The 27,419-nt window shown below is 42.6% G+C and overlaps 1 protein-coding gene across 4 annotated transcripts in view; it reads right to left on the bottom strand.

Moving 5' to 3' along the window:
- Positions 1 to 27,419, bottom strand: part of LOC136012308 (alpha-2-macroglobulin-like) — a 40,871-nt gene that overhangs the window by 10,394 nt on the left and 3,058 nt on the right. Inside the window, exons 2-25 of one of the 4 annotated variants that reach the window (XM_065675446.1) lie at positions 24,365 to 24,548; positions 23,342 to 23,498; positions 22,511 to 22,563; positions 21,787 to 21,807; positions 19,006 to 19,174; positions 17,016 to 17,100; positions 16,203 to 16,326; positions 15,402 to 15,516; positions 15,156 to 15,265; positions 14,125 to 14,286; positions 13,623 to 13,850; positions 12,082 to 12,145; positions 10,801 to 10,943; positions 10,297 to 10,446; positions 9,913 to 10,083; positions 9,113 to 9,203; positions 7,623 to 7,749; positions 7,110 to 7,338; positions 5,897 to 6,023; positions 5,175 to 5,296; positions 2,048 to 2,099; positions 1,373 to 1,459; positions 1,068 to 1,244; positions 99 to 183 (exon numbers count right to left, since the gene is read on the bottom strand). In XM_065675446.1, the coding sequence (XP_065531518.1) occupies positions 99 to 183; positions 1,068 to 1,244; positions 1,373 to 1,459; positions 2,048 to 2,099; positions 5,175 to 5,296; positions 5,897 to 6,023; positions 7,110 to 7,338; positions 7,623 to 7,749; positions 9,113 to 9,203; positions 9,913 to 10,083; positions 10,297 to 10,446; positions 10,801 to 10,943; positions 12,082 to 12,145; positions 13,623 to 13,850; positions 14,125 to 14,286; positions 15,156 to 15,265; positions 15,402 to 15,516; positions 16,203 to 16,326; positions 17,016 to 17,100; positions 19,006 to 19,174; positions 21,787 to 21,807; positions 22,511 to 22,563; positions 23,342 to 23,498; positions 24,365 to 24,548 (3,033 nt within the window). Of the gene's footprint in view, positions 1 to 98; positions 184 to 1,067; positions 1,245 to 1,372; positions 1,460 to 2,047; positions 2,100 to 5,174; positions 5,297 to 5,896; positions 6,024 to 7,109; positions 7,339 to 7,622; positions 7,750 to 9,103; positions 9,204 to 9,912; positions 10,084 to 10,296; positions 10,447 to 10,800; positions 10,944 to 12,081; positions 12,146 to 13,622; positions 13,851 to 14,124; positions 14,287 to 15,155; positions 15,266 to 15,401; positions 15,517 to 16,202; positions 16,327 to 17,015; positions 17,101 to 19,005; positions 19,175 to 21,786; positions 21,808 to 22,510; positions 22,564 to 23,341; positions 23,499 to 24,364; positions 24,549 to 27,419 lie in introns of all 4 variants that reach the window. The other 3 variants (XM_065675437.1, XM_065675427.1, XM_065675418.1) reach the window with 3 other exon arrangements.

Below are 27,419 nucleotides of genomic sequence, written 5' to 3' on the forward strand. Positions count from 1 at the left end.
TCCATTTCAACCTCCACAATGATCAGGCACAAGAGAATACTTAGGAAAAGGAGGGCATGAAAAACAGAAATGAAAAGCCAGTGGTACTGACGTCTTACCAGGTATTCCCCACTTGCCCATAATGGGGCCCAAAGGTGCTATAAGAACCATCCCAGTGTTTGTACTTCAGTTGCCTTTGATACCCTGAAAAGAGTGGAAGAAAATTTTAATTGCCAGAGTACTTTTCAGAGCCATGGAAAGGAAATGTAGGAGACATAGGGCACAGTATCCCTCTTCTAATGGCACAAGTGTGAGGTACCCTGCTCAGTGTTATCATGGAAGTTCAGGCAAAAACACAGCTCTGACTACTTCCATCCTCTTCCCTAAAACACCTGGGAAGTGGGTATCTGAGGTCATTGCTGCTCTCTGCCTAGACTTGATGAGGAGAGGTAAATGTATCCCAGACTTTACAGAAATAGGAAAATGGTTTCCAGGGCAGAACTGAACAAAGGCGAGCCCCACACAGGATAGAGATGCAGAAACCAAGATCATTTTAATCGGAGGAAGTGCAATTTTTCTGTGACATAACTGAGTAAAACTGGTCCCTTGTTAGTCAGCAGACACCCACTGTATCAATATGTACTGGTATTATGTTTGCCAACATGTCCTAGCTAATGTGACAAATTTCTGGCCTAGTCAAAGGTTAGTGACACTTTTTAAATCTTAAACCTAAGATTTATGTATGATTATGTAGTCTGAGATCTACATAAGCAGCCACCATGATGAATGGTTACAGACTGATTTATGTACTTTATACATCCCTTTTCTTATGAAGTCAGCTCCTGAGTTGTTGTCAGTACTGGACATCTTCTATGTTCCTGTTTGGATGCTCTCTGCTCTCACCCTGCACCTCCACCTGAGCACAGGATTCTCTCTTATAGATACTGTATTATATGCACCTGACCTACCACAGTACCATGTTTCCTTGGTACACAAAGACAGCCTCCCCGGGATCACACATGCTAGCGGCCAGTAGTATCTTTATCCAGTCTCCAAGGGAAGGAATGAACAGACAAGCAAAAGCTCACCGCTCACTAAGTATCCTATGGCCTTGGATTTGACCTCCTCACTCAGCTGCCCTGTCTTGTTCAGATAGTCCAGGACGTAGATGTTGGGTGCAAACAGGACCATGTTCTGCTCCCCACAGCCGAACGGCATCTGGAGGAGCTGGTGCAGGTTCTGCATGGCAGTGCCCATGATGTCACCTGGGGAAGGGGACCATTTCCAGTGTAAATCAGCACAGTTCAGGGCCTGCCAGTGGGCTGAGCAAAGCCTGAAGAAACATAGCAGTGTTTCAAAACAGCATGCGACACCCTGAAAATGCTTTGCCTACCTAATACTGAGAAATACGCTCTGGCTGAGCCATCCACCACAGTCTCAGGGAGAACCAGGGAGACTGGCTCTGACATTGACTTTTCTGCTGTAAAAGAACAGATCAATCTGGTTAAAACTACAGATGCATATGCATGTCTGAATAGCAGCTAAGAGGGTGAGACACCATCCCTGCGCAGGGGTTTCCTGCCTTCGACAAATCCCTTTATCTGAAATTTTGTTGTGAAAGCTTCCCACCCTGCAAATTTTGTGTTGGGCCTGCAATACCCTCACACACAGACAGTCACGGGCTTCTACATGGCACTATCGCCAGGCCTTGATTGACAAATACCTTTCCTAGCCTGTTTTTCTGGCCTTTTCTGCTTTGGTTGGGAGGCCTGGCTTACTGCAATAACCCTATTCAGTCACAGATATTCTCTCCCTTTAGGGACTTGGCCAGCCTCAGTTCCTGAGATATGCTTTTGCCTCTGTAATTGCAGGGACTGTTACAGACTCAAGTCTTCTCCTACAGGAAGAATTATTTTCACTACCAGTTCGACATACATCTAATTTGTTCAGTTTTATCAGGTCCCTACACCTTTCTTCTCAGAGTGGAGGATTCAGAAACCTTGTTATCTCCCTCCATCTTTAGGCTCTATCTTCACAAAGAAAGTCTTAGAAAACAAAAGGCTCTTACCAGAGGCACACAGCACAGAGTTGTAGGTAGTTTCCACCTCAGTCCCTTCCGGCTTGGGGAAAAAGGTAAGAAAAAAAACCAAAATATGTGAAACAACAACAACAAAAAACAACCTAAAAAGGACTCTAAGAAAATGAAAATGTTCTAAATTCTCCTGTGGTAATAATTCATTATACCAAAAAGTCTTTACAAATGGCTTAAAGTTTTTTTCTCAATATGCTAAACTGAGGATGATTGAAGACTATAACATATTGGCTAATTACAAGCATGAAATTTAATACTTGTTGTTTCTTTTCTTACGACTGGGAGAGGCCCTGTGATTTCACAGGGTGTGATGCAGATAGCATGCAACGTGCTGATACTGACAGTGCTAACAGAGCCACAGGGTGGTCTTCCACAGTGCTACCCACCCTGGCCCAGTCTAGAAGAACGCTTCATACTGCGATGACAGCTGAGTGCCTCGGACACCAGCAGAATATGTATGCAAGAGCTTTGACAGATACCAACTAGAGCACTCCAATACACTCACAAGTGACTCGTTACAACGCCCAGAATTTGAATACATGCCACAGTCAACTAGTGATCATACCCTTCTGTTTCAAAAACTTCTAGACTACTTTTTGAAGTTGGGAAAGAAACCCCATTTTCTGTTGAGCTGGTTGAAAACTTTCTGCATTAAACTCAGGAGTCAGATATTTACCAGAAAACATATTTTGTCAGAGTTTATTTCAGTTGGATCCCCACATAATTTTTTTCCCTTTTTTCACTCTAGATAGGAGAGTTCCCATTGTTTCAAAAAATTCCCAACTTTTGCTAGCTGAATTCTTTTTCCAGCATGTAAACAATGTATTATTACCTTTACTTTCTCACACAGTGAAAATACAATGTAGTGACAGAGAAAGGATTAAAAAGATCCTTTCTAGATCAAAAGAGTAGGGCAAAAACAAAACTAAAAATAAAAAGGAAAGCTCTTAGGATAAACTATGACAGAGCTAAATGTTTTAGTTCAAAAAGGCATCTTCTTGTGTGTTTCAGCATGTCATCCTGAAATGCAACTGAGAAATCCATTGTTTTGTTTGATTTTGAACATTTCGGCAGGAGATTAAAACATACAAACTGTAACTATTTGAAAGATTTTCCTTTCCAGCTGAGAAATTCCTGGGTGAGAAAACATCCTGTTTCCCAACTAGCTCTCAGCAAGGCTTGATTTCCCAAGGGGCAAGAGGACACCGCACGGGTTCTGGCACACTCCCTTCTCTCTCCCTTGGATGCACTGCTTGCTGCAGGGGATGCTGTCACCCATGTGTTTGGGACAATGCAACTCCAAGCAAGTTACACTGGATCCACTCCTGCTAATTAATTGTTCGGCCTTGGATGCTAATCTCCCATTCTATCCAGTCAAGGCTTGTTGTAGATTAATTACCTCAGTACAATAGCAGGATAAAACCAGTAATCTCTCAGACACCCTAAGAGAAGTAATTTTAATGCTCAGGCAGTTACTTTCACTCCGACGACATCTGGGAGAAAAGACTGTACAGTTCTTATCTTCCAGTATCATAGAATCATAGAATAGTTAGGGTTGGAAAGGACCTTAAGATCTAGTTCCAACACCCCTGCCATGGGCAGGGACACCTCACACTTAACCATGTCACCTAAGGCTTCATCCAACCTGGCCTTGAACACTGCCTGGGATGGAGCATTCACAACTTCCCTGGGCAACCCAGTGCCTCACCACCCTCACAGTAAAGAACTTCTTCCTTATATCCAATCTAAACTTCCCCTTTTGAAGTTTTAACCCATTATCCCTTGTCCTGTCACTACAGTCCCTAATGAAGAGTCCCTCCCCAGCATCCCTATAGGCCCCCTACAGATACTGGAAGGCTGCTATGAGGTCTCCACGCAGCTTCTCTTCTCCAGGCTGAACAGCCCCAACTCTCTCAGCCTGTCTTCATACGGGAGGTGCTCCAGTCCCCTGATCATCCTCGTGGCCCTCCTCTGGACTTGTTCCAACAGTTCCATGTCCTTTTTATGTTGAGGACACCAGAACTATATACTTGAAAGAACAAAATAAACACTCTTTTTCCTGAGGGCATATATGAAATTAGGAAGTTTTCCTGAAATGTTAGCATTATTCAAGCCATGATACATGAAATGCACTATACATTCAAATTCATTTGTAAATAAGGGAATAAATAAATAAATAAAAGCCAAACAGATAGGATTGTTCCATCATTACATTCAGGTTAGCAAAACATATTATGAAGTTATGTATTACATGAATCCTAGTTCTGCCTTACCGAAAATTGGAATGTCTGCAATGTAAGTAGAAGTTGCAATGTTATAAATTACTATATCACTCCTGACTTAATTTTATTAAATATGATTATTCTCCTGTCATGCAAAGGATTGACAATAATATGGCATGTTGTATTACACAGATTTTGCTGAACTGTGAGCTAGAACTCTTGGTTTGCTATTAATATCACCAGGAGTCTTATACTGTGGATTAATTTTATGACCGGCTATTTATTATGGGAAAAACTGTGGTTTTATCATTGCAAAACACTGCTTAAGGAAAAAAAAGTATAAAAGAATGAAAAAAGAAAAAGGTCATACTGCTTGAAGATTCTTAAGAGTGTAACAGAAACAATTCAGAACAATGATGGTAGTTTTGTTTGGAAATATTAGTAGATTGTGGTGATTGTTCCATATTCCAGAGTACTGGCCATGTGGTGGAGGAGATGTATAATGTTTCTGGCAAGTCTTCCATTTACAGCCTACCGCTGTGATTTATTAAAGGTGAAACCAAGGAGCTCTCATTTGTCTCCCAGATGATGTGTCTGGGACAAATCTGTCATTATTGCCTGCTTTATTATTTCTGTCCCACTGTGTAATGTAATACCCTGCTTTTACTATGAGATGGCAACATTAGGAGTTATGGGCTCTATTGGCCTTTGTGGGATTTATCAATGCTCCTTTTATGAAAGTGTGCAGAGCAAGAGTCACACAAGCCATTACTGCTGCTATCTTGCTTAAACCAGAAAGCCCCTCTCATACAACAACTGTTGCAGTGAAGCATGAAATTATTACTACTTTTCTATGACACCAAACTCAGCAGCCCACATACCTCCACCAGCAGCTGTCTGATGACCGTGTCCTTCCTCCCTTTCTCAGGAGTCTCCACGATGGCGCTCCCACAGGGCTGCTTGTTCTGCAGGGCCTCAGTGCTCACAGAGAACTCCACCTGCCCTGGAGGAGACAGGGATTAGCCAGCCCTGCCGGGCAGTGCCAGGAACATACAGGTTTGTGTTTGTGCTGGGCACTCTGGTGTGTTACAGAGAAGCTTTTCCAAGAGGAGAACTAAACTCAAGACAGTGTTTTGTCTTGATCCAGCTGCAGTCTTGCAGGCCCCCTCCTTTGTGATGATCACCCCAGCAGGTGCTAGTCCATCAGCAAGAAGAGTAGTGGAGGGGCAGGTCTTGTAAATCAGTCTTGTTCTGTGAGGCTTTAGAGAAAGCAAGCTTTGACTAAAATATTTCAGACCCAGATACATTAAGCAGAGACATTCTGAGCTCTGTAACAGGGATGTCTGAGTGCTTTGCACACATTAAGGGAATTTGTACCTTCTATTCAAATATTAAAAGAACGATGACCCATAACTCTTAGATAGTTTGTTTAGCACCTGGATGCCACATCCTAGTGTAGTGTCTCAGCCTCAGGGCTGGAATTCTTCTGGCATAGACAAGATCCTTCCAGACAGGTTTGGAGTTACCTAGCTCCGCACACCAAAGTTCTGATGCCATCCACAAATATCTCATCCCAGCATTTTCTTCTTGTTCAGCTTCTTACCTAGAGATCTTGGTGTTACTGCCCAAGCCACAGTTTTCCTTTCATTCATGCAGATGCAGTAGGATTCTTCCTGCTTCTCTATCAGTGTAGCCAGAAAATGGGTAGATTCAGCCAGAGACACACTGACCTGCCATTTGTACAGAGAGGTATCATGAAGGCTGGAATTGCAGAGAAGCTGGGGTACAGGACACAGTGCTATACATAGATATGTGTAGTGGAGCTGGTTACAGTGTGGGACTGAGAACCTTATGGATATTGAAGGGGAAGAACTGGGTGATAAAGTAGAAAACGGCTGAGGTACGTACAATTGTAAGAGATTGGGCCAGTAAGTGTGAAGAACAGGATGTGTACCTTGGAAATGGATTATGGGAAAATGGAGAGCACGGGCAAGTTGTGTGAGTAAAGGCAAAGCAGTGACTACAAACTTAGCCATGAATTAAAGATCCCCCTCATGATTAGTCAGGTGAAGAGGTAAAACTCTAGCAGGGCAAAACCTAGTAAGGAACAAGGGAAAATGGAATAAGGAACCTGAAAACTGCAAACAAAACAAGAAAGACAGGGAAATAAATGAGAGTGCACTGGAATGGCTGCATCAGTGCCCCTCCTTGTTTCAGCTTCACTCCTTTCAGAATAAAATCATATTTATAAACAACTGAGCAAAGGCAATTGGTATTTTCTTTGTCTAACCTCCCAGCCTCAAAGACTAACCACTTGTTTGTTGGTGAAAAAATGCAGATAAGAATAGTAAAGCTATATAGTTCTCTCTGCTCAGTGTCTTAGGGGCAGATGCAATAGAACACATTCAAGCAAATGTGGTGTAATACTTTGTGAGATGTTTATATGAGATCAGACTGAAGACGGAACACAGGTATTCACCCTGGTGAACCTAGAGTTTCTAGGTGGGTATGCAATGACTCTCGTCTGTGAATAACCCAAGTTTTATATTTCTATAGGACAATCACATTAACCTGTGATGACAAAGCTGAGGGCCTCAGCAGCAAAGCTTTAGGTTCTGAATCAAATGCAGATTTCAAAACGTTGTCAGAAAAGCATATTCCCCTTCATTTAATACACCAAGAATACCTACAGAAGTACACCTATATGAAATTATTGTCAGAGCCAAGTCATCTGGCTTGGGGAAACTATGTTATAAATTGCCCACTGTAGTCTTCCCTAAGCTGCCGGGCTGAGCAAAGTTGTGCGTGTGTCTTACCCTGATGCAGGCAGTCAGGTAGTTGAAAACGGTGGCTTTCAGCGTGAAGGATTCACCACGCACTACAGAATAGGGCATGGTGAGCTCTACAAAGAAGGGCTGGAAGGCTCTGAGGGTCACTGTCGGGGACAGGCCAAAGCCTGTATCTGCTGAAATGCAGAATGCATTGGCTTTCCACTCGGTGATGGTGTCAGGAATGGTCACATCTAGACCAGCATTTCCCTCAGAGCTGGTGAGGGACAGAGAGCAAGATTTCAGTTATATTCTGGGGACCATCTACGTTTTTCTCAGCCTACTGAACAACACCTGCTGACAGCAAACTCCTGACCAGCTCCACATGGGCACTGGCTTTTGTGTGTCCCCCCAAAGCATCCTATACTTAGTGACCTTGAAAAATCCCTCTGTCTACTAGAAATATTGCTCCTACTGAAATACTGATACTTCTGTTGAGGCTTAAGTGTCTCTCGAGGTTTTGCCCCAGTGACCACACTCTGCATTACCATATACACTTACTTCACTGTAACTATGTCCCATATCCATGTCTCAGGGAAGTACTTCCGGACAGTCTCTACAGGATTGCCAGCAACCATATGTTCTGTTACTTCATAGTCCAAATCTTCAAGTAGATTCAACGCAGTCACTAGAGTAAATTTGTTCAAGGACAGGAAGAAAGAAGAAGACATGTCAGATTCCTTTCTGAATCAGGAGGATACTTTCCTTCCAGGTAGTGGTTAGCTAAAATCCTAAAATTGAAAGAACAGTTTTGAAACCTTGGCCAATGGAAACAGATGTATTTCTCTGTTGTCATCTCAATATCTCGTTTTTCTTAATGTTGCTGTTGTTCTTACAGAGATTGGATGGGGTTGAGCATTTTCCCCCACTGCCAGCAAACCCAGCAGTGCCAAAAGAGCCATGTATAATGATGTTATTGAGGGTACATTTCTATTGCATTATAGAGTCAGATGTGGAACTTACTGACTCCAGATATAACAATTGCATATAGTTTATTAAATTTGGTTGAAGAATAGATGGCTATTCATGACCAGACATAGAAGTTACACTTAGTCTTCCCCTCCTCTGTCTAAGCTTCTTTTGGGATTGATATGGGTCTTTGCATCTCTGGCCATTAGCGAAGGAACCATGATTCTTTGTCAGTGTTGCATAGTGTTATGCCTTGTGAAAGGCTTTCCTTCAGCCTTGGAAGACTTTTACATCTTCTCAAAGCAGCCAGCTGTCTCAGGCCATGCTTCGAAGACAAATTCTGCATTTCAAAAGCAAAGATCTGATCTGTTCGAAATAGAAGGCTAGAAGCTATCACCAGACAAAAAGCTACAATTTTTAGTAGGAGCTGGGAAACTGCACCAGCAAAGCTAGTGACCGGAAGTGGCATAGGCGAGTGTGGCCTTTCTAATCTCAGAACTATTCAGATAAAAAAGGTAGTATTATTCTATCTTCACAATCATTAAAGTTGCAGAGAAGTGAGGTGACCTACCCAGACTCTTAGTCACATGAATGGACTGCTGGGAACAGAGCCAAATTTCTCAGCCTCTGCCCACAGAACTGTACCACCTTCTCATTTGTCTTGGCCCACTTTTGCCCTAGTAGTTCCTTTAGTTATTGCTGGAATGTGACTACCTAGAAATAAAGACTCCTTTTTTAAGGTTTCCATAGCTGGACTCACATCTGAGGGCAAAAAAAAAAGCCACTACTTTGTGCTGGCAGACTGCTTTAGTGCCTGCAGGATTTCTGCCACAGGGGCTGGCATTGCAGTCACCAAGCACACGTAGTGTCAGCCAGGTACTAGCTGTCTAGCTGGGGATAAGGAGGCAGAAGTGGATCAGTTTTGTATTTCAGGAACGAGTCCAGGAAAGAGTGATCCTGAATTAGGTCAACATATCTGAATATAATCTGATCTGCCTGGCGTAATTAATATTCAAAGAAACAGGAGTTGTAAGTTTTAGGTAGTTGTGTGGGGGATAAAATGAAGAAGGTACTAGAACCACTGTAACTCCTTTCCATCATGTGTCCTGGGTAATGCTGGCAGATTTCAGGCTTATGGATCTTGCTGCTAGTGAAGACTTTTAAGCCCAATTCCTAGTAAACAAAGAGAAAGAAGAACAAAAAATATGCAAGCACACTTGAACATAAACTATTTCTAGTATGTCAAGAATAGATGTACCTAAGTTTGGTATCAATCAGCATAACAAAGGCTTGTATATAAATGCCAGATAGACTGGTTCAGCCCAGATGTTGAACCTTTATCATGTTACACTCATTCTAAGGCTAAATCCTAGCATGATCAGATGGAAAGCTAAGGCCACAAGTCTACTGTGGGGACATCTGCCAGGGTGAAAATGACATGTGAAAAGCACCAGATTGAGGGTACCCAAAAATTCTTGTACAGGACTCTTTAGATGGGTACAGGTCAGTTTGTGGGTTATCAAAGTAGCTGTCACTTTATTAAAGACCTATCTACACCAGATAGAGAATATGCATGACTGAGGAACAGTTTCTAATATTATGGTACCAGATGTCACTTTCAGGACTGTTTCCTTACTGGGGTCAATTTGCGGGTATCTCTAATAGCAATGAGGAGACCTTTAAAAGTTTTAATGGTTCAGAGAAGCACTCAGGTACCAGCAGTGGGCTACATAGGTGCAGGGCCTGGGCCTGGTTATTGTCCTGCATACGGAAGTTAGCAAGCTCACAGCAAAATTCATTAAAAAGCCTTTCAGGAGAGCTGAGAAGAGGAGACTGAATTCCAAAAAGGAAAACCAAAGAAGTATGAAAGGCTGGCACTTACTTTGAGAATGTCATAGGCATCACCTTCACCATCGGGAGAAATGGGTATGTAGACAAATCCATTTAATAACATGTTGTCAAGTGACACACAAGGATTTATGTTGTCTTCTTCCAGGTAGTAGTCCTTGAAGCTATAACCATGGATTTCCTTCACTGGGAGAAGATCATACACCTGGGGAAACACAAAGAATCGGGGCAAAATGTTGCAGGTCAGAACTTCCAGGGACACAGACACTACCTAACACTCCACTGATAAAGGCCAGCTCCTAAAAAGAAGTGTAATAAACGCAGCTATAAAAATACATGGCCCCATGTCTATAGTGGTGTCAATAGGTATTTTGTTGGTTCTTGTACTTGCTCATTACCAGAAATACTTAAGACTTACAGAGCTGGGAGAGAGCTCATCTTCAGGCTTCATAAGGAGAACACTCTTGTCCACAGCACGAAGTGCACACAGGGACCTCGGTGAAGTATGAAGTTGCAGGCGTGTGTTAGAGGCAGGAAGACCTTCCTTGGGTACAAAACTCAGTCGGACCTGCAATACCACAAGGAAGCTGAAGCAGACACATTTCCAGGTGCTGTTATATGCTATTATACTGAAGCATCCAGCCTTGTAAACTGAGCTCTGCTAGTGCCTTGACATTCTGATATATATTCAGCTTTGACGAATATAATTAATAATGGCCAGTGACTGCTTCTTGTTCTGTCTTGCTCCACTTTTTATAGTTATGGCTTAGTAACCTATTCTGGAGTTTCTATCCCTAATCCTCAGTCAACATCTGGTCAGACCATTTCATGAACTGGCTGTGAATTCTGCCTCCATGGAACTCAGAACTGAACTACTGGCCACAAGACAAACATGGTTGTATAAACCCTGGCTTATACTTACTTTATTGGGGAGGCAACTTTCGACCTGGAAATCTGCTGAACTGGCAATGACTTCCCCACTGGGTGAAGTGGTGTACACAAGCATCCGTGCCAGGGGAGCAATTGCTGCCTCAACAGGGAAGGTCAACTGAAATGTCCCATAAACTAGTAAAGAAAAAAACGACTAAGCAATGTACAAGAAGTTTCAGTATGCACATTTGCCCTCCTCAGATAAGTCAAGTTCACTCATGCTGAACATTTTTAGATAGCAGGGGCAGGAATACTGACTGATATGTAACTAAAGCCTATGGCTGTTGCTGAAGACACCTGCATTCAGACAGTGATCATGTAATAGCCAAACAAAATGAGTTTGATGGGCCTCAACATGCCTTCTAGATTCTCCCAAGTTAACATCTGGCATAATTTCTTGATGTTCCCAACCCCTTTCTTTTTCCCAAAATCCAAGATCTTCTGCCATCTACAAAAAAACATAGAAATAAGGGACTGATGTAATAGGCAGCATCAGTCAAGGTTGCAGAATGGCTAAAACTTTCTGAAGTTACTGGTGAGCAAGCATTTAGCTGGAACACCAAACTATCTCTTGAACCACATGGAAAAAGCCCGTTTGTTTTAGCTGTGCCTAAGCAATCTGGACAAGGTGATAGAACATCTCTTGATATTAGCCAGAGTGTTAGCTTAGTCACTGCTACTACTGAGGATGCAGAACTACCTATGAACATGTAACACCCAAGATCTTTTACTTCCGTATACTGTTTATACCCATTGTTTATGCACCTTCTCATATACTTCCAAAATACCCATCAGGTCTCATTCGTCAAAAGACTTTCAAAGATGCATCATAGCCAGTCTCAGTTACTGAAATGTGTAACTCTTGGGCATTTATTTGAATAGAATTAAATTTATTGGTTAGAATATAGGGATGTGTGTATTTGCATGCTTACGAGGGTGAAACAAGACCAAAAAAAAAAAAAAAAAAAGGGATGGAGAGAAGGAAAAGGAGACATCCTCTTCTTCTCACTGTACACCTGGGTCTCATACCACTGGTAAGCACCCACAGTCTGAACAGGGCAAAGTTGGCTTGAGAATCAAACATTATGAATATTTTTTGTTGAATTTTCTTGTCAAAAACATAGGACGTGACAGAACACAAAGAAAAAAACCTAACCCAAGCCACTTCATTAAAAGATTTAATTTTGAGTATGCATTTCAATTCAAACATTAAATGCTTTTATACAACCCCCAAATTCTCATAAAAAATGCTAAAATGCAAAGTTCTGCTCACCATTTCCAGGATTCACAGTCAGATCATAGGTATCTGCTAATATAATGCCTCCCTTGGCCATCACCTGTGTGACAGAGAAGCCATTCTGTAATTTTGCTGCTGGTGTTGAAGGGAAGAGAAATGAACATTCACTAGGTTAACTGCAGAGTTTGAATATGAATAGCACTGCTAACTGTGAACAAAACCAAGAAAATACTAGGCAAGTGCCAGACTGGATTTTACTGTGTCTTTGGAGGCAAAAAATACTCACTCCTAGGAGGACCAGTGTTTCCTTATTAGTCAGACCTGATTTTTTCAGACCTGAAGTTACTTTCCACATGGGATATCTATTCCATAGAACCATATTTTAATTTCAAGATGTGGGATCTACACCTGTGAAAATGTAAGTTCCCTCACTATTTTGTATTATATATTCTTAAATTCTTATAAATATATTAAATTAAATTAATTCTTATAAATATAATTAAATATAAATATATTAAATTATAAATTATAAAATTATAAATTATAAAATTTATATAAAATTATAAAACAGATTAAAATATAAATTATAAATATAATTAAATTCTTATAAATATATTCTTAAAACCAGCTTTCCCAGGCTATAGGGATAAACAGGAATCTTGTGCTTCAATTTATTGGTAGCAGTCTTGAAAATACGCATATGGACATCTCTAACACATGCTCTATTCTCTTTTTTTGTAATGTCAGTCTAATCACCATCCCCAATGTTCTGTACAATCCACCAGAACAGGAGGGTCTGTTCCACTGATTTCTTCTAGCTCTCCAAGGCTGCTCTCATCTCTTCTGCTAGAGTCGTTAAATGGGATAACCAGAAAAACAAACTTAGGAGGAAAAGAAGTTCTATTTAAATATTCACCTGGTTCTTCCTGTTCTCCCAAGTGAACTGACAGATCATTGGTCACAGATGAGTTAATGTCTCTTTTCTGCCCCTCAAAATGAACCAATTCACAGTTCTCAGTGACAGCACATTTTAGCTTGTTCCAATTACCATGGTATTCCAAACTTTCCATCATTGTCTGACATACGACCTATGCTCTAAGCTTGTTGGGCTTTTCTGTTATGGCAGTTAGAGCTGTTGCTTTAGTTTCAGTAGTCAGATGACTACCAAGGGACAAAACTGAGTATGAGACAGCCTTCCTCCTCCTCGTCTTTGTTCTTCTTTGTTGTAGGCTGCTGGTTTCTGGAGTGTGACTATATATGGACCAGAATTTGGAGTTGGGAAAAATGGGAATGAAGTACTATGAAATGAGTCTTAGATGGCTGTGCCCAAGACTGTGCTCTCTCCACCAACATTATGTCTCTCTTATGTTCTTAATAAAACATGTACACCCTAACCATGTCTGTACATTGAAGACAACAAGAGGAACATTATGGAAATGTGTTTCACCCCCCTGCCACAGTTCACACTTTCTGTTTCAAACTCTCCCTATCATCACTGGCTAAGGACTGACCATATAGCAGTGCTGATAGCTGTGTCTCTGTAGCCATAGGTCAAAGTAAGCACAAATAATTCTTACCAAATAGTAAATGGTAGTTTTCTTCTGCTCTCCTACGGCCTCTGGTGTGAAGATGTAATGCACCTGGATCTCCGTGGGGGAGCCACAACCTAATGTCTCAGGCTTCGGCTCAATTTTGAGGAAACTCTTGCTGGGGGAGTAAAACCGACTTATTCTACGCATGGCATGCTCGTATGAAGGTGTGATCCAGTCGCTGTCATAGCAGTTCAGCTCAGGTTTATGATCAGCCTGATAAAGAAGAATAAATGTTTATATCTGATGAAACCCATGTAACAAGTCACATGAAAATCCACAGGAAAACTCTGGGTATGTTCTATATTTCCCATTCTAAGACAAAGGTAGAGAACATGCACAGGAGACAGAGAGAAGAGAGGTGACGTGCAGAAACTTGCTATATTTTCTGATTAGCAGAAAGAGAGAAAACCCATGAGTAGGTATTTCCCCAGATGATCAGAAAGGCATAGTCTTACCCCCGTCCCCCTGCCCTGTCTATGCCACTCACTCGGATTTCCAGGGAGGCTTGTGTGAAGGTGGTAGTGTCTATGGAAAACCAGGATTGTCCCTGCTCATCTGTAGTGTAATTCTCTTTGTACCTGTCTCCATCCACAGAAATCATGATGGTTTCATTGGCAATTGGAGCATCAGTGCCATCTACCAGCTTCACCTAACAGCAAAAACAAACTTCAGGTTTTAGACTAAAACCAGCAAACAATTCCCCAGTCCTAAAGCCTCTGCCTCTTCCTTCTTGTCTTCCTTGCCAGGCAGGATGTTTCTTTGCAGAGAAGAACAGAAGACATGAATGTGGAAATGTTTGAGGTGAGCGCTGTGTTGTCTGAGGCAGCAACTGAGAAAATTCTCAGTAAAGCAATCTTATTGGTCCAAGAAATTTATGTGTCAGGGCCCTAAGTTCCTCAGTAGTTTTTAGTTCCCCTGGCCAACCTCATTTGGGACCTCCACCACGTATCATCTTCTTGGTTCAGGAACTTTGAATTCAGGCTTGTGCCTTGCCCCAGTCCTTCACTAAAGCTACATTGGAGGTAGACCTACACCCAGCTCTTTCTCCTGTTGTTCCCCTCTGGTTAACTGGACTTCCGTGGTTGAGCTCAGCCCTGACTCATCACCTCACATTTTCTGGTGGTCACAGGACTGTTGGTGGAACCTGTTACTCACATCTCCTCAACTCTGTTTAGTCTGCTTGGGAGCTGTGGGACTGTGCCATTGTTGATGAGATCACTACGTCTACCTGTGTTGTGGCCACCCTTTGCACCTGGATTACGTTCCCTTGTGGAAGAGCCCATGTTTGCTTCTCTCTGATGTTATTCTCATGTGTCAGAACAATGGCCCTTCTAGTCTTTACTAGGCTTGCTGCCAGGAGGCTCAAGGCCATGTGTCTGTTAAGAGTGCCCAAACTCTCAGTAATTCCTCTGCAACGTGGACCATGTCATCTGCACACACTGCTATTCCATCTGAGGTGATTGTGCATTTGTGAGTTTGCTTTGCCACTCATTTTCCAGGGTCGTGTAAGTTCCCTACCCTCCCAAAGATTGGGATCCCTGGTCTGTACTGAGAGTCCAGAAGGTCAAAGCTGATTTTGCTCATGATGGATGTGATTCCACAGGAGCCTGTTCCAGTCATCTCTATTCCTGAGACAGAGCACAGTAAAGAGGGATTATTATGAACAGCAGCATTTATAGACAGGTTACTCCACCTTCCTTATCTTTGCCAGGCCCTCCCCTCTTATGGTCTGCCATCACTTTGCCATCCCTATGTGGTACATACCTGTGCCATCTTCTGTGATCTTGCCTTGTACCTCAATGCTCATTTCATATCCCCGGCGTTGGAGTTGAAATATCTTGGTTCTTACTACACCAGAAATACACCCATGAGCATCTGCCTAAATGGGATTGGAGAGAAAATTGGAATTCTTTGAACAAATCTGGTGCCTTGTGGGACAGGAACAGATACTCCAAACTTAATATGCTTAACCTTTGTTCAGGAAATCCCAGCCTTATGTTCTAGGGTTGTCTCCAAGATCAGAACTTGTTTACAGCCTGTTTCCCAGTGTTTCATCCACACATTTTCTGTATTCTCTGAAGTACTTAACACTCAGTTCTACAAGGAATGCACTGGTTTCCTTGTTAACCCCCTCCTACCTTAGTTCTTTGTGTTTCTCCTTTCTCCTGTATTTGACCCATATACAACACCACCACCTTGTTTTCTCCTAATCCCCTTTGCTCATGCTCCCTGCCAGTCCTTCCCACAGCTGCAAAATTCTCTCACAGATTATTTTTTCAGTTTGGGGATCCTCAGCAGGGACCTCACAGGTGCTAAGTGGAGATTTGTCATTAGCTTCAATGGGGTTAGGGTTTCAGCTGTGGGGTTTTCTTCATGGGTTTTGTTTCCAGTTTAATGACTCAGCTCTTAAGAATACCTTCCTCTAAGAACATCTACTTTTCCCCAGACAGAGGGGAAAACCTCTGATGTCCTACTGTTTCCCAACAGTTACAGATTTGGCCTCGTTTAGACAACACTGTCCGTTACCCATAAGAAAGACCCCTTCATTTTAATACTGGGACTCACCTGCCTAGTGAATTCTTCACACACAGCTTCTGCTTCTTTTCCGTAACAATTTGAAGCAGAACGGGAGAATTTCCGGCACACTTGGACATTGACCAAGCCAGGAACAGGTTTTCCATAAGTGTACCTGTAACGACAAAGTGTTAATCAGTCAGAGTCACACTCAGACACATCTCCCGAAAGACCTTTGTGGATGACTTCCTAGTATTTCTTTTTGAAGGCTGACTAATGTGATATTTTAATGATTCTAGTGACTACATTTCCATAATTTCCATGTTGAGCTTCTTCCATTATCTATTAGAACCTGCTCCAAGTGGGAGCTCTCTGCAGCAACACAGGAAAACATTGTAGAATATTACTTCAGCCAGGAGCATCCTTGTATCACAAACTGCTGAGGGTTCACTGAAGAAGTAGAAAACCAACCAGGGTCTCTGGAGGAACAATTTATGAGTTAAAAATGAGAACACTGGGTTTGTACCACCTGTTTAAATGGTGTCTGATCTGACATCTCTGAGTATTTGAGGGTTCAGGGTTGGCAGAGAATCTCTAACTGAAGAAATGCAAAGACAGAAAAAGACAGTAAACTGATATGAGAGAGCTGCAGATTTGTTTGGCATCATCTTTCAAGAAACCCAGAGAAGACCTTTCACTTTGATTGTTCAGGCCAAGTAGCAGGCTCAGGATTGATACAGTGGAACAAAGCCGCATGGGATGTCTTGGGAAAAGCATGAAAACCCTTCCCCAGCTGTCCTTCAGACCTCAGCATAAAGGAGGAATGAAGGATAAGTAACAGAGACTGTAACTCTTGTGACTCACAGACCACAGACGGACACTGGAAGCTCCTTGTCCTTAAGAGTGATCATCTTGGGCAGCTTCACCAGGACCTCGTATTTAGGCAGCACTAGATGGGAGAAAGTCTGATATGAGAATAGTGAAGGAGAGCCACACAAGCAACCTAAACACAGAGCCAGGATCATCTTAATATGAGCCATCACCTTTCTGGTGTCTTCAGCACGGCCCTGCTATCCCTTCACTAGGTTTTCTTAGCCTTCACCACTGTTTGCATTTAAAGGGAATTAAGGAGTGTTGTAGTCCTTACCTTCTCTTATTTGCAGCACATGCTCATGTGATCTCAGACAGCTGTGTTGATCTCTTACATATGCCCATTCAGGACACAATGGTCCTGTGTCTTGTGTCCATAATTTGCAGCACATTCACCACCTTTGTAATTTACCACATGGAAACAGCTTGAACCATTGTTTCACTTGGTTATTATTGTTCTGGAGATCCCAACAGTAGCTGTTTGTTACTGTTAGGCTCAGTAATATGTAGCATGTGAAGCTGTCCTCCGCATCCACACCGTTCTCGTGAATATAGACACAGACTCTCAGGTCTTTATTTTCAAAGGGTTACGTCAGAAATAAAGCCCTATATAAAGGGTCGCAAGGAAAAGACATGTTTTGCTCCTGAGTATTAAGTTACATTCCTTCTCCTACACTGCATCCTGCAAACCTAATCCCCCAACTACTCAAGTCCAGGACTGGACTGAGGCATTCAATGGCCTGCTTCCAGGTGGTGAATCTGATAGATCTTTTCACAGTGCAAGGAAATAAGAGCAGGGGGGATACACAACCAGGTCCAGGAACTGGAAAACAACCCTGGGTTATACAGTTTAGACATACATTTGCCTTTAGGATGGGAGGCAAAGCACCATGTTTCAACCCCAGGGCACATTTCCTCGAAAGGCTGTAAGGGAACTAGCAACAGGGGAGATTCATGGGAATAAGACTGAAGAACAAACTAAAGAACAATTAGGTTAGTGTAAGGCTAAGAAAGTGACATACATCTGTGGTTCTGAGGGATGTTCAGAATGATCTCTGTGGGAGGAGGTACAGCCCAGCAGTCAGCATGGCAGGCTGAAGCCTGTAATAACTGGGTTTGTGTTCAAGTTATTCACCATGTTCATACTAGCCACCAAGCCTGATGTAAAGCCAAATAAGACAGCTCCATGGATTTCAGTGACAATCTTCTTTGGTTTGAATCCTGTGTATTCCAGAAACAGCAGGTTCTGAGCAAGGCACTGGGTCATTAGGGCTCCATGTACAGCTTGGGGGAGACTGGGAGTGCAGAGCACAGGCCAAGCAGCCTCTTCCAATACAGAGCCTAGACCGAGTACACTTTTACAAATACCTGAGAAGTTTTATTATAGAACTTGGGGTTAGAATGCTCCCTGGGGCAGCACATTTCTACTTACTCAGCCTCTACTACCAGTCTGTTTGCATCCTCTTGTAATGTTTGTGGAGTGCTTTTCTTCAAACTGAAGTTTTCTACCAAACGTGTTTTCCAAGCTTTTGTGGAAACAAGGGAGAAGAGGGAAAAGACAGAGGACTACAAGTGGAGAAACAGAACTGATGTAGATGATGAGAGAGGCAAAACAGGGTCACCAAAATACTGTCATCTCTTACTCTCTATCTAGTGGTGCTTGCAACAAGCTGCTGGACTGAAAAATTACTAAAACAGAGTCAACTGAAATTGGTGGTATGAGCCCTGCACAGGAAGCCTATTAGACCCTGTACTCCCAAGAGCACTATCAGTAAATACAACCTCAGGCAGGTTGCAGAGATGCCATAAAAAGATCAACCACCTCTGATACTCAGGACCTCCAGGGTCAGCCCCTCTGAACACCATTGTCTGTGTATGCAGTCCTTCCCTTCTCCATGCCATTCCCAGGAAATCCCAAACTGAGAGGTTACAGTATAATGCATTGCTGTCAGTCCTGCTTGCAGCCCATATCTCGTCTCCTTACCATATTCCTCTACCCTGAAGGAGTGCTCCACATGGGCCGAGAAGCTCTTCTGCACAACTATTTTGTAGGAGCCTTGGATGGGATCCGAGGTGAGGGGGAAGGAGAGCTGTGTAAGGCCAGTCTCTAGCTCCACCTCTTGCCACTGGTATACACGGTTCCTCTGAGGATCCTGCAGGTTAGGATAACTGAAGGTCACAAGACAGTACAGGAGGCTCCCAGGGACAGCAGTGGAATGCCCAGTGTATATATATATCCTTGCTGGGAAATGCCTAGCTGTAATTATTCCATAATCTGTGAGGATCTGTGAGTGCTTACCTGTCAGTTCTGCCTAACTAGCATGGAAGAAAGCTTTTTACCCTGGAGGTCCTGGGTTGTCTTCCTCTCAGGTATACCTGTGTGCTTATGAAGGATGAAGCCAGGAAGCTGGGAGAGGGCTGGCAAGGTAAAAAGATGAAGAGATGCACAGCAGGAATAAATGAAGCATAGGGAGAAAAGAGGGAAGTTTTGGTCTCCTTCACTTGCTATAAAGCCTGCTCATTTTTATTTTTTTTTTCCATGCCTGGACCAGAGACTGGCTGAGAACCAGTGCATAATCTGCTGAATGAGACACCTGGTTGATTTATGGGACTGAGAAATATGGAGGAGTCCAAAGCTTGGGATGGAGTGGGGACAGGAACAGAGGAAAGTATATCCCACGTACGTGCTCTACCTTCTTGTTTCTCTCTGCTCCTAATGCTGGAGCTGAAGTCTTATCACTACTACACCTGAATATTGCTCACCACGAACCATGATGAGCTCTGCTAATTTGGCTATGCTCCAAATTCATCAGCTCAGCTCCAAACTTCTTGTAGAAGTTACTGAGCCAGCATAGTGGTGCTGCAAAGTCTGATGCACCTTTTCCTGGCTCCTTAGCAGGAATTGTTAATGTTTACAGTCTTCCATTCTCTTCCTGCTCTTTGCATTGTATCTTGGCCATCACCAAGATTCTATTTACTCTAGATAGATATGTGACTCAAGGTATGTGACTGCGTGCGTTTACTGCACTGAGATTTTATCTTAGGGCTTAGAGGAAAAGGGTTGTAAATGACATCCCCTCATTGGAGGTCACTTGTCAGGGGGCAGAAGAGGCAGCCTTCTTCCTAAGAAGTAACCCAGGAGGTGCACAGTCAGTAAAATGCACCCCACTCTGCTGACCTGACCAAATCCTCTTTATCATCACATTTCAACCCTGCTGAAAAGCTCAAGGCTTACTGTGAGGGACACCACCAGGCTTCCTTAGAAGAGGAATTCAAGAAAATATTTACAGCTGGGCTTGTGAACTTGTTGCCATTTCTGTGACATATTTAGAGGGAAGGCCTGAAAGTTTGTTTGGTTTTCCTCAGAAAGGTTTTTGTGATTTTCTTTTTGAATGACAGAAGCAATGGGTCAAGGTAATAGCTCAGAAATAATAGGCTCACACTGACTTCTACCTTTGAGGATGACTACAATCAATTAGTGACATTAAGGGTATGGACTGATGACCTTTCCTTTCCTTTGCACTGCTGACTTTAAGATGTCACCTTTCTTCACTCCTGCCACCCTTTCCTTTGGGCCAGTCCAAATTTTGTGCAAGAATGTGGTAAACTGCACTGGCAGATCTGATCTGGCTGAAGGAAAAATACCCTAGAGAAATATGGTGCGTGCGCTGCCAGATGAGTTTCCCACTCTACAAGACTGCCTTGCAGACATCTATAAAAGCCAAAGGGCAGTGCTGGACTGAGAAGGAGCACTAAGGGAGAGATGATGGTGAGGATGGAGGAAAAACCCTACATGAACCAGCTTAAGCAGCATGGACAAACACCATGTGTTACACGCTGGAGGTGAAAACACAAGATGGCCTTCCTAATGATTTAAAATTGTAGGCTTTTGCGGTACTGAGACAAAAAAAAGGATTATGAAATTATTCAGCTTGTTAGGCAAAGGCATGTGGGATTTCTGGAGGAGTGCATATTTATTTATTCATGCTCCTTTCATAAAATCCCTGTACTCAGTCAAGTATCACCTCGTTGAAAGGGAAGGGACCTGTCTGACAACCACATGAGAGAGCCTCAGCAGAAGGTAGTTCTGATGCGCTCCTCCACCTTGTATCCCACACCACATTGCTCTCTTACTCTTCTTTCTCAAAATAGTCACAGACTATCAGTGGCCTATCAGATCTGCAGCTCTGTTGTGGAAGTTTGCTAAGAGGAAGAGTGACAGCACTCTGATAGGAGGCTAGAAAAGAGGAGCATAGCCTGTGTGTGTCCCACAGAAACATCCTCCCTATTAACTTTTATCTGTCACTGAAGTTCAACAGTTAAAAACTCCCAAACAAACCAGACAAAAACGTGATGTTTGGGAAGACAGGGAACCTCCACTTACAGAATTTTGTTCCTTTAGTTTTTCTCATTTGTTTAACAGAGTTTTGTGTTAAACAGCCGCAGTTGGCAGACACAAAGTCTTAGTTCTGTTGGGGAAGAGGAGTAAGCCATTCTGGTATGACCTGTAAGCAAGTGTAATTCTGTTGACTGCATGGCTTGCAGTGATTAACTGTTTTGTTCCTACAGCACATTCCCCAGTCAAAGAACCATTGGTGGAACTTACTTTGATACCCGACTACTCAGCCCGCCATTACACAATGAAAAAGGTCATGTGCCCATGTCTTTTCCTTTGCACATCAGCCTGAAAATGCTACTACTGGAGACTACTACCTCTGTGCCTGCGTGTTCTGCTGGAATAATAGACGTGTAGTTAGTCACTCACCTGAACATAGACAAATGGAAACTGTGGGGAAAGAACAAAATAAAATCAGTGTTAGAAACATTAGTCGTACATGGATGGAAGACATTTCCAGATTCGGACCTAGGGGCAGTAGAACAACGTTCCAAAATGTCCTTTGTGTCCTTCCTATTCTGTATTTGCTCTCTTTCATTAGTTCTTGATGGTTAAGGGAATCTCTGATATTCTAAAGCCCCAACTTTTTGTCTCACCACAGTATGAAAATGTGATGAAATTAGAATTTTCAAAGAACTTGCCTGCGTGAGGAACTGGTTACCAAATACATTAAAAGGTGGACTTACACCCCCGACCAGTTCCTTTAAACCAGTTTTTGTCATACTGCCTTCTTTGCCTCTAAGCATGTGGTTGCACCCACTGCCAGAAATTACTGCACATCTGTCACTTTCAATGGAAACTTGTCCCACTCATTTGTTTTCATAAGGAGATCCCTGCCTACATGCTTAGCCATAAACATTCCTTTGCAAATCTGGTTTTAAACACCTATATTCCTTTGAGAAATGGCATATGTTTCTCCGTCAAGAGACGGGTGGAGTGTGTCCAGGATATGATATGGAACGGGTCAAGGATGGTGTGATCAAGAAAGGATCATATGCTTTAGAGGCTGTCTTCAGAGGTTCTGGATGATGATAATGATGGTGTTAATTGGGAATTAAACCTCCTGGCTAACAATGAGGAATTATGGCTCTACCTTCTCATTCAGCGGGTGGAAATCTTTGTCCAGAGAGACGATCCGAAAGAGAACTAAGGGTGCAACAGAAAAGAAGGAAATTCTACTGTTAGATTTGTAGTGATTACCAGGAAATCTCACTTTTTCAATGATTTATAGCTCAGATTCATTCCATAGATCAACAGGGGCTGAACCGAGATGTCCAAGTAATGGAAGCAATTACTTCAGGCTCCTTCTCTTACAGATGGTGAGAGGCAGATAAATTTAGAAGGATAATCACGTCTTGGCTGACCTGAATTGTCGCTTGTGAGTGCCTGTCCTGATTTGCCAATTCAGGTGCAGCCAAGGGAGACTATGCTTTTAAGTCATCCCAGATTTGTGTCTCTAGTAGTGTAGAATAAATCAGAGCCTGTGCCTAGATCTGGCTGAGATGCTGTGCCTGGAGGGTAGAGAATTGTAGAATCATAGCATAGTTAGGGTTAGAAAGGACCTTATGATCATCTGGCTCCAACCCCTCTGCCATAAGCAGGGATGCCTCAGACTGGACCAAGTCACCCAAGGCTCTGTCCAGCCTGGCCTAGAGCACTGCCAGGGATGGAGCATTTACCAATTCTTTGGGCAGCCTGTGCCAGTGCCCCACTACCCTCACAGTGAAGAACTTCTTCCTTATATATAGAATAGGAATGACGAAAGTCGCACATGCCCTAGATCTCAGCTTACAGAAATAAGATTTACTGAGTGCTTTAACTCCCCCTAAGAAGTCTGAAAACAATAATAAAAGTATGGGGCCTCTAGAAAATGAAGCCTGTAAGATTTTCTGCCGTCAGTCAGCACCAACCCAGTTCCCCATACCTGTTTGTCCAGGCTTGTAGATAGGTTTGTCTGTCTGGACGAAGACCAAGCTCTCAGAATTCTTGACCAGCACTGACTTGCGGCTCTTGAACCGCAGTGTTGTGCCCTTCACTGTTACGGTGAGAAACGTGACTGATGTGCTATTGGATTTTGGAAGCTAAGGAAAATGAAGAGGATAACTGCTTTACTGATTCACTCCATTTCACTGAGCCTTTGAAAGACAGTGTGTTAGCTAGGTCTGAAAGTTGTCTAAACAGACACCAAAGGCTCAGTGCTAGAAGCAAAAGAAAAACATGATTTTCTGACATAAACTTATAGAGCCTGTCTCCTCTGTCTCGAGAAAATAATTTTCCTTTCAGGAATTTTTGCAATTGTAGATCTCCACTTCCTTGAGTTTTCTCCATGCTGCTTCTTGCTCTGCTTCTAATACTAGAAACCTTTCCCCTTCCTTCATTTATATACTTTCTTTAGAAAAGATTTATGATTTATGAAAATGGAAATCAACCCAGATTCATTATTTAGGCAATGGGCCAGTTGCTTATATTACCAACCAGCCACCTGCAGGAAAAAATAATGAATAAGCTCCAGAAGAAGACAAATGACCTCATGGACCTCACTATCTTTAACCATTCCCCAGCTTCTATGGTTCTCATTGCACTTCACTATTTTTCCTCTGAGGTTTACACAGATCGAACAAACATGGGGTGTGTTCTGTCTGTTGAGGTTCTAGGATGAAGGATCCCTAAAAAATTCTCTAAGCCCTGAATGCACAGAAATATCGTGTGAGACACAGCTTCTGATAATGGTGGATAAATATTCCTCATAAGGCTTCTGATAATGGTGGATAAATATTCCTCATAAGGCTACCATAGTTAATTTTTCAAGTCAAGTTAATTTTTTTGTTTGGCTTGGCTTAGAAATTTCTGATTGCATTATGTCTTATTTCTTATTTCAGGACTGTTTAGATATACTATGCCACATCAGTAAACACAAGGGATCATTCCACAAGGGTGAGATACTCACAGAGAAAGGGATGCAGGTGAATACATCCTTCTCTGTCACCACGTCATCAATCAAGCTCATGTTTTCCCCTTGATACTCGAGTGTGGCACTCAGCGTCACAGACTCATTCAGGTGGGTCAGCTGAACACAGACTTTCTCAGGAGAATCAGTGTGGATCAGAAAGGGCAGTAGCACCATATACTGCCTAGGAAGAGAAGGAAGCAAGAATCAAGAGGATCAGAAATGTGAAACAGTTTTAAGGAAACAGTATTAAGTGAAAAGAAATTAGCAAACCAGCATGCTTAATCCATTACCTATGAATTGCAGTGCATGTACACATAAGCATTAATTTTATTTTGGGTTTATATGTATTAAACTGCCTAATTAGCTTAAAAGCAGGAAAATGCTTGCAGTGGAAGGAATAATTTCTATGCTAATAGGGAGCCCTTTACAAAGCATGTTTTGTTCAGCTTCACAGCAGGAAGTAAGTATGGTGTGAAAGGTTCCAGGCTGTTCATTATTTTTGTATATCCCACAGTCTCCTATTTAGACTCAAAGGCATTAGCTAAAAGAGGCTGAAAATTCAGCAGGTTTAGGGTTGAGAAAAACCACCCACTTGTCTGGTTGCTCCTGTCTTTTCCTATCCAGGTTTCCAAATCCTTTTCACGCTGAGCAAAAATGTGTGTGCTTGCAGTTTGGGACCTTATTAAGATGAGCACACAAAGGATTTCAGAGAGCAGTGGTTTATTGTAACACAAGTGTACTTGCATCTTCAAAGAGCTTTCAACAAAGACCCCTCACAAAAGACCCTTAAACTAAGCTGGCATACAATAAACTGAATAATGTTACTAGTTCTTACTAATAAATCAAATTATTCTGTCTTCAATTAATTGGTTAAAAGATCAGAAACAAAGGGTTGAAAAGAGCAGAACAACCTTTAACTTTTATCAAAGGTTAAAAGATCAGAAACAAAACCAGTGAAAATTTCTGGAGGCTGTGTTGGGACGCCTGTTTTTCAATAGACTTCTAAATTATGTGGGAAATACAATTTTTGCATAATTGTCCATGGCAACCGGACAACTTCTGTATTTGTGGAAACTGACCTACAGATTTGTGGGAAACTTTTGTCATGTGGTGGGCCTGTGCAGCAGAAATGGCAAATAAACTGTTCACAGTGGGAAAATAGTCAATAGATAATAATTTATAGAGGAAGAAAAAGTGTGACCAGCAGGTCAAAGGAGGTGATCCTGTCCCTCTGCTCTGCTCTCATGAGACCCCACTTGCAGCACTGTGTGCAGTTATGGTGTCCTCAACATAAAAAGGACATGGGGCTGTTGGAGTAAGTCCAGAGAAGGGCCACGAGGATGATCAGGGACTGGAGCACCTCCTGTATGAAGATAGGCTGAGGAAGTTGGGGCTGTTCAGCTTGGAAAAGAGAAGGCTGCGTGGGGACCTCATAGCAGCCTTCCAGTACCTGAAGGGGGCCTACAAGGATGCTGGGGAGGGACTGCTCATTAGGGACTGTAGTGATGTGATAAGGAGTAACGGGTTCAAACTTAAACAGGGGAAGTTTAGATTGGGTACAAGGAAGAAATTCTTTACTGTGAGGGTGGTGAGGCACTGGAATGGGTTGCCCAGAGTAGTGGTAAATGCCCCATCGCTGGCAGTGTTCAAGGTCAAGTTGGACAGAGCCTTGGGCAACATGGTCTGGTGTGAGGTGTCCCTGCCCATGGCTGGTAGGTTGGGACTGAATGATGTTAAGGTCCTTTTCAACCCAAACCATTCTATGACTCTATGATTTTTTTTCTATGAAAAAAATTAGCCCAGCAGTGTATGTAGTATCGTGTACACGCTGTATCAGTAAGTGAGCTGTTACAACTCAGACATGAGCGCTGTTGATCACTCTTGCAAAATTCTCACTTAGTGATAAGTAACAAATGGACTGTAGGGAAGCATTCAGAAAGGGAAAGAGGACAAACCAGAACAAACTGTGTTTGCCATTGTGTAATTGTAAGGTACTTCCACATCTCACATACGGCCTGCATTAAAAAAATGGATTTAGAAGAAATTCAGTGAAAGATGGCTGTGATGATATGAAATCTGGAATGTTTTTCATAAAAGGAGACTTCGCCTTGGAATAAGTCACATCAAAAAGATATAGTCATGATGTACACAAAAGAAAATATGGTTTGTTAGTCACCTGTGACAACATGTGTAGTAAACACCACCATGTGAAAATACTAAGCAGCTGTCTTACAGAAGGGAGCAGAAACATTTTTGCTAATGTAAAAATTTGAACTGAGAAACTTCAAGCTACCAGTTGCTGTAAAATCCAAATATACAATTCTGGTGCGGACAGTCCATGGCTCTTGAGCTCTTGAGTCCAAGAAGGGCAGTATGCCCAGGCTGCATCAGGTAATAGCAGTCAACTGTCCTTCCCTTTGTGAGGATGAAAAGGATCCAGCAGTTGCCAACTGGATATTACCCAGTTGGATAATTAGGGCCTTACCTGCATGTCAAGCCAAGTTCAGGCCATTAAAAGAAGCTGTTAATCCGCACCTGCCAGTAATGAACGCATATGCTACCTGCCCGAGAGCACCAGCTACATTAAATTTGGTATGAGGCTCTTAAGGGCAAGAAGATCAGCTACTGCTGATATGAAGGTCATTAAAAATGTCCTGGGTAAATTAATTGCCCAGAATTGGCTAGAAAACATAGCAGCAGAGGTATAATCTGTGCCACAGTAAAACCTTGAACTTTTGATAGGAGCTCCGTAAGTCTTCAGCAGATGGGAAACTCATTTCCACTGTACTTGCCTTGCTCCTCAGCAAGGTCCCTCAGTACCTACAACTGACCACCAATGCAGACAGGATACAGAGCCAATGTAGTCCTCTGGCCTAATGGACCATTTTTATGGGCCTAGTATTCCTTTTTCCCTGTGAACACACAAGATATCCAGAGCAGAAGGTTCTGATTGAGGTTCAGTCTTGCCAGCCCTGGGAAAACATAGCTATGCCCATCCAGAGCTACATTATTGCCTGAGATCTGGACTTTTGGGAAGTCCTAACGCTATCGT

Source organism: Lathamus discolor, chromosome 1 (genome assembly GCF_037157495.1).
Source record: "Lathamus discolor isolate bLatDis1 chromosome 1, bLatDis1.hap1, whole genome shotgun sequence".
NCBI lineage: Eukaryota > Metazoa > Chordata > Aves > Psittaciformes > Psittacidae > Lathamus > Lathamus discolor.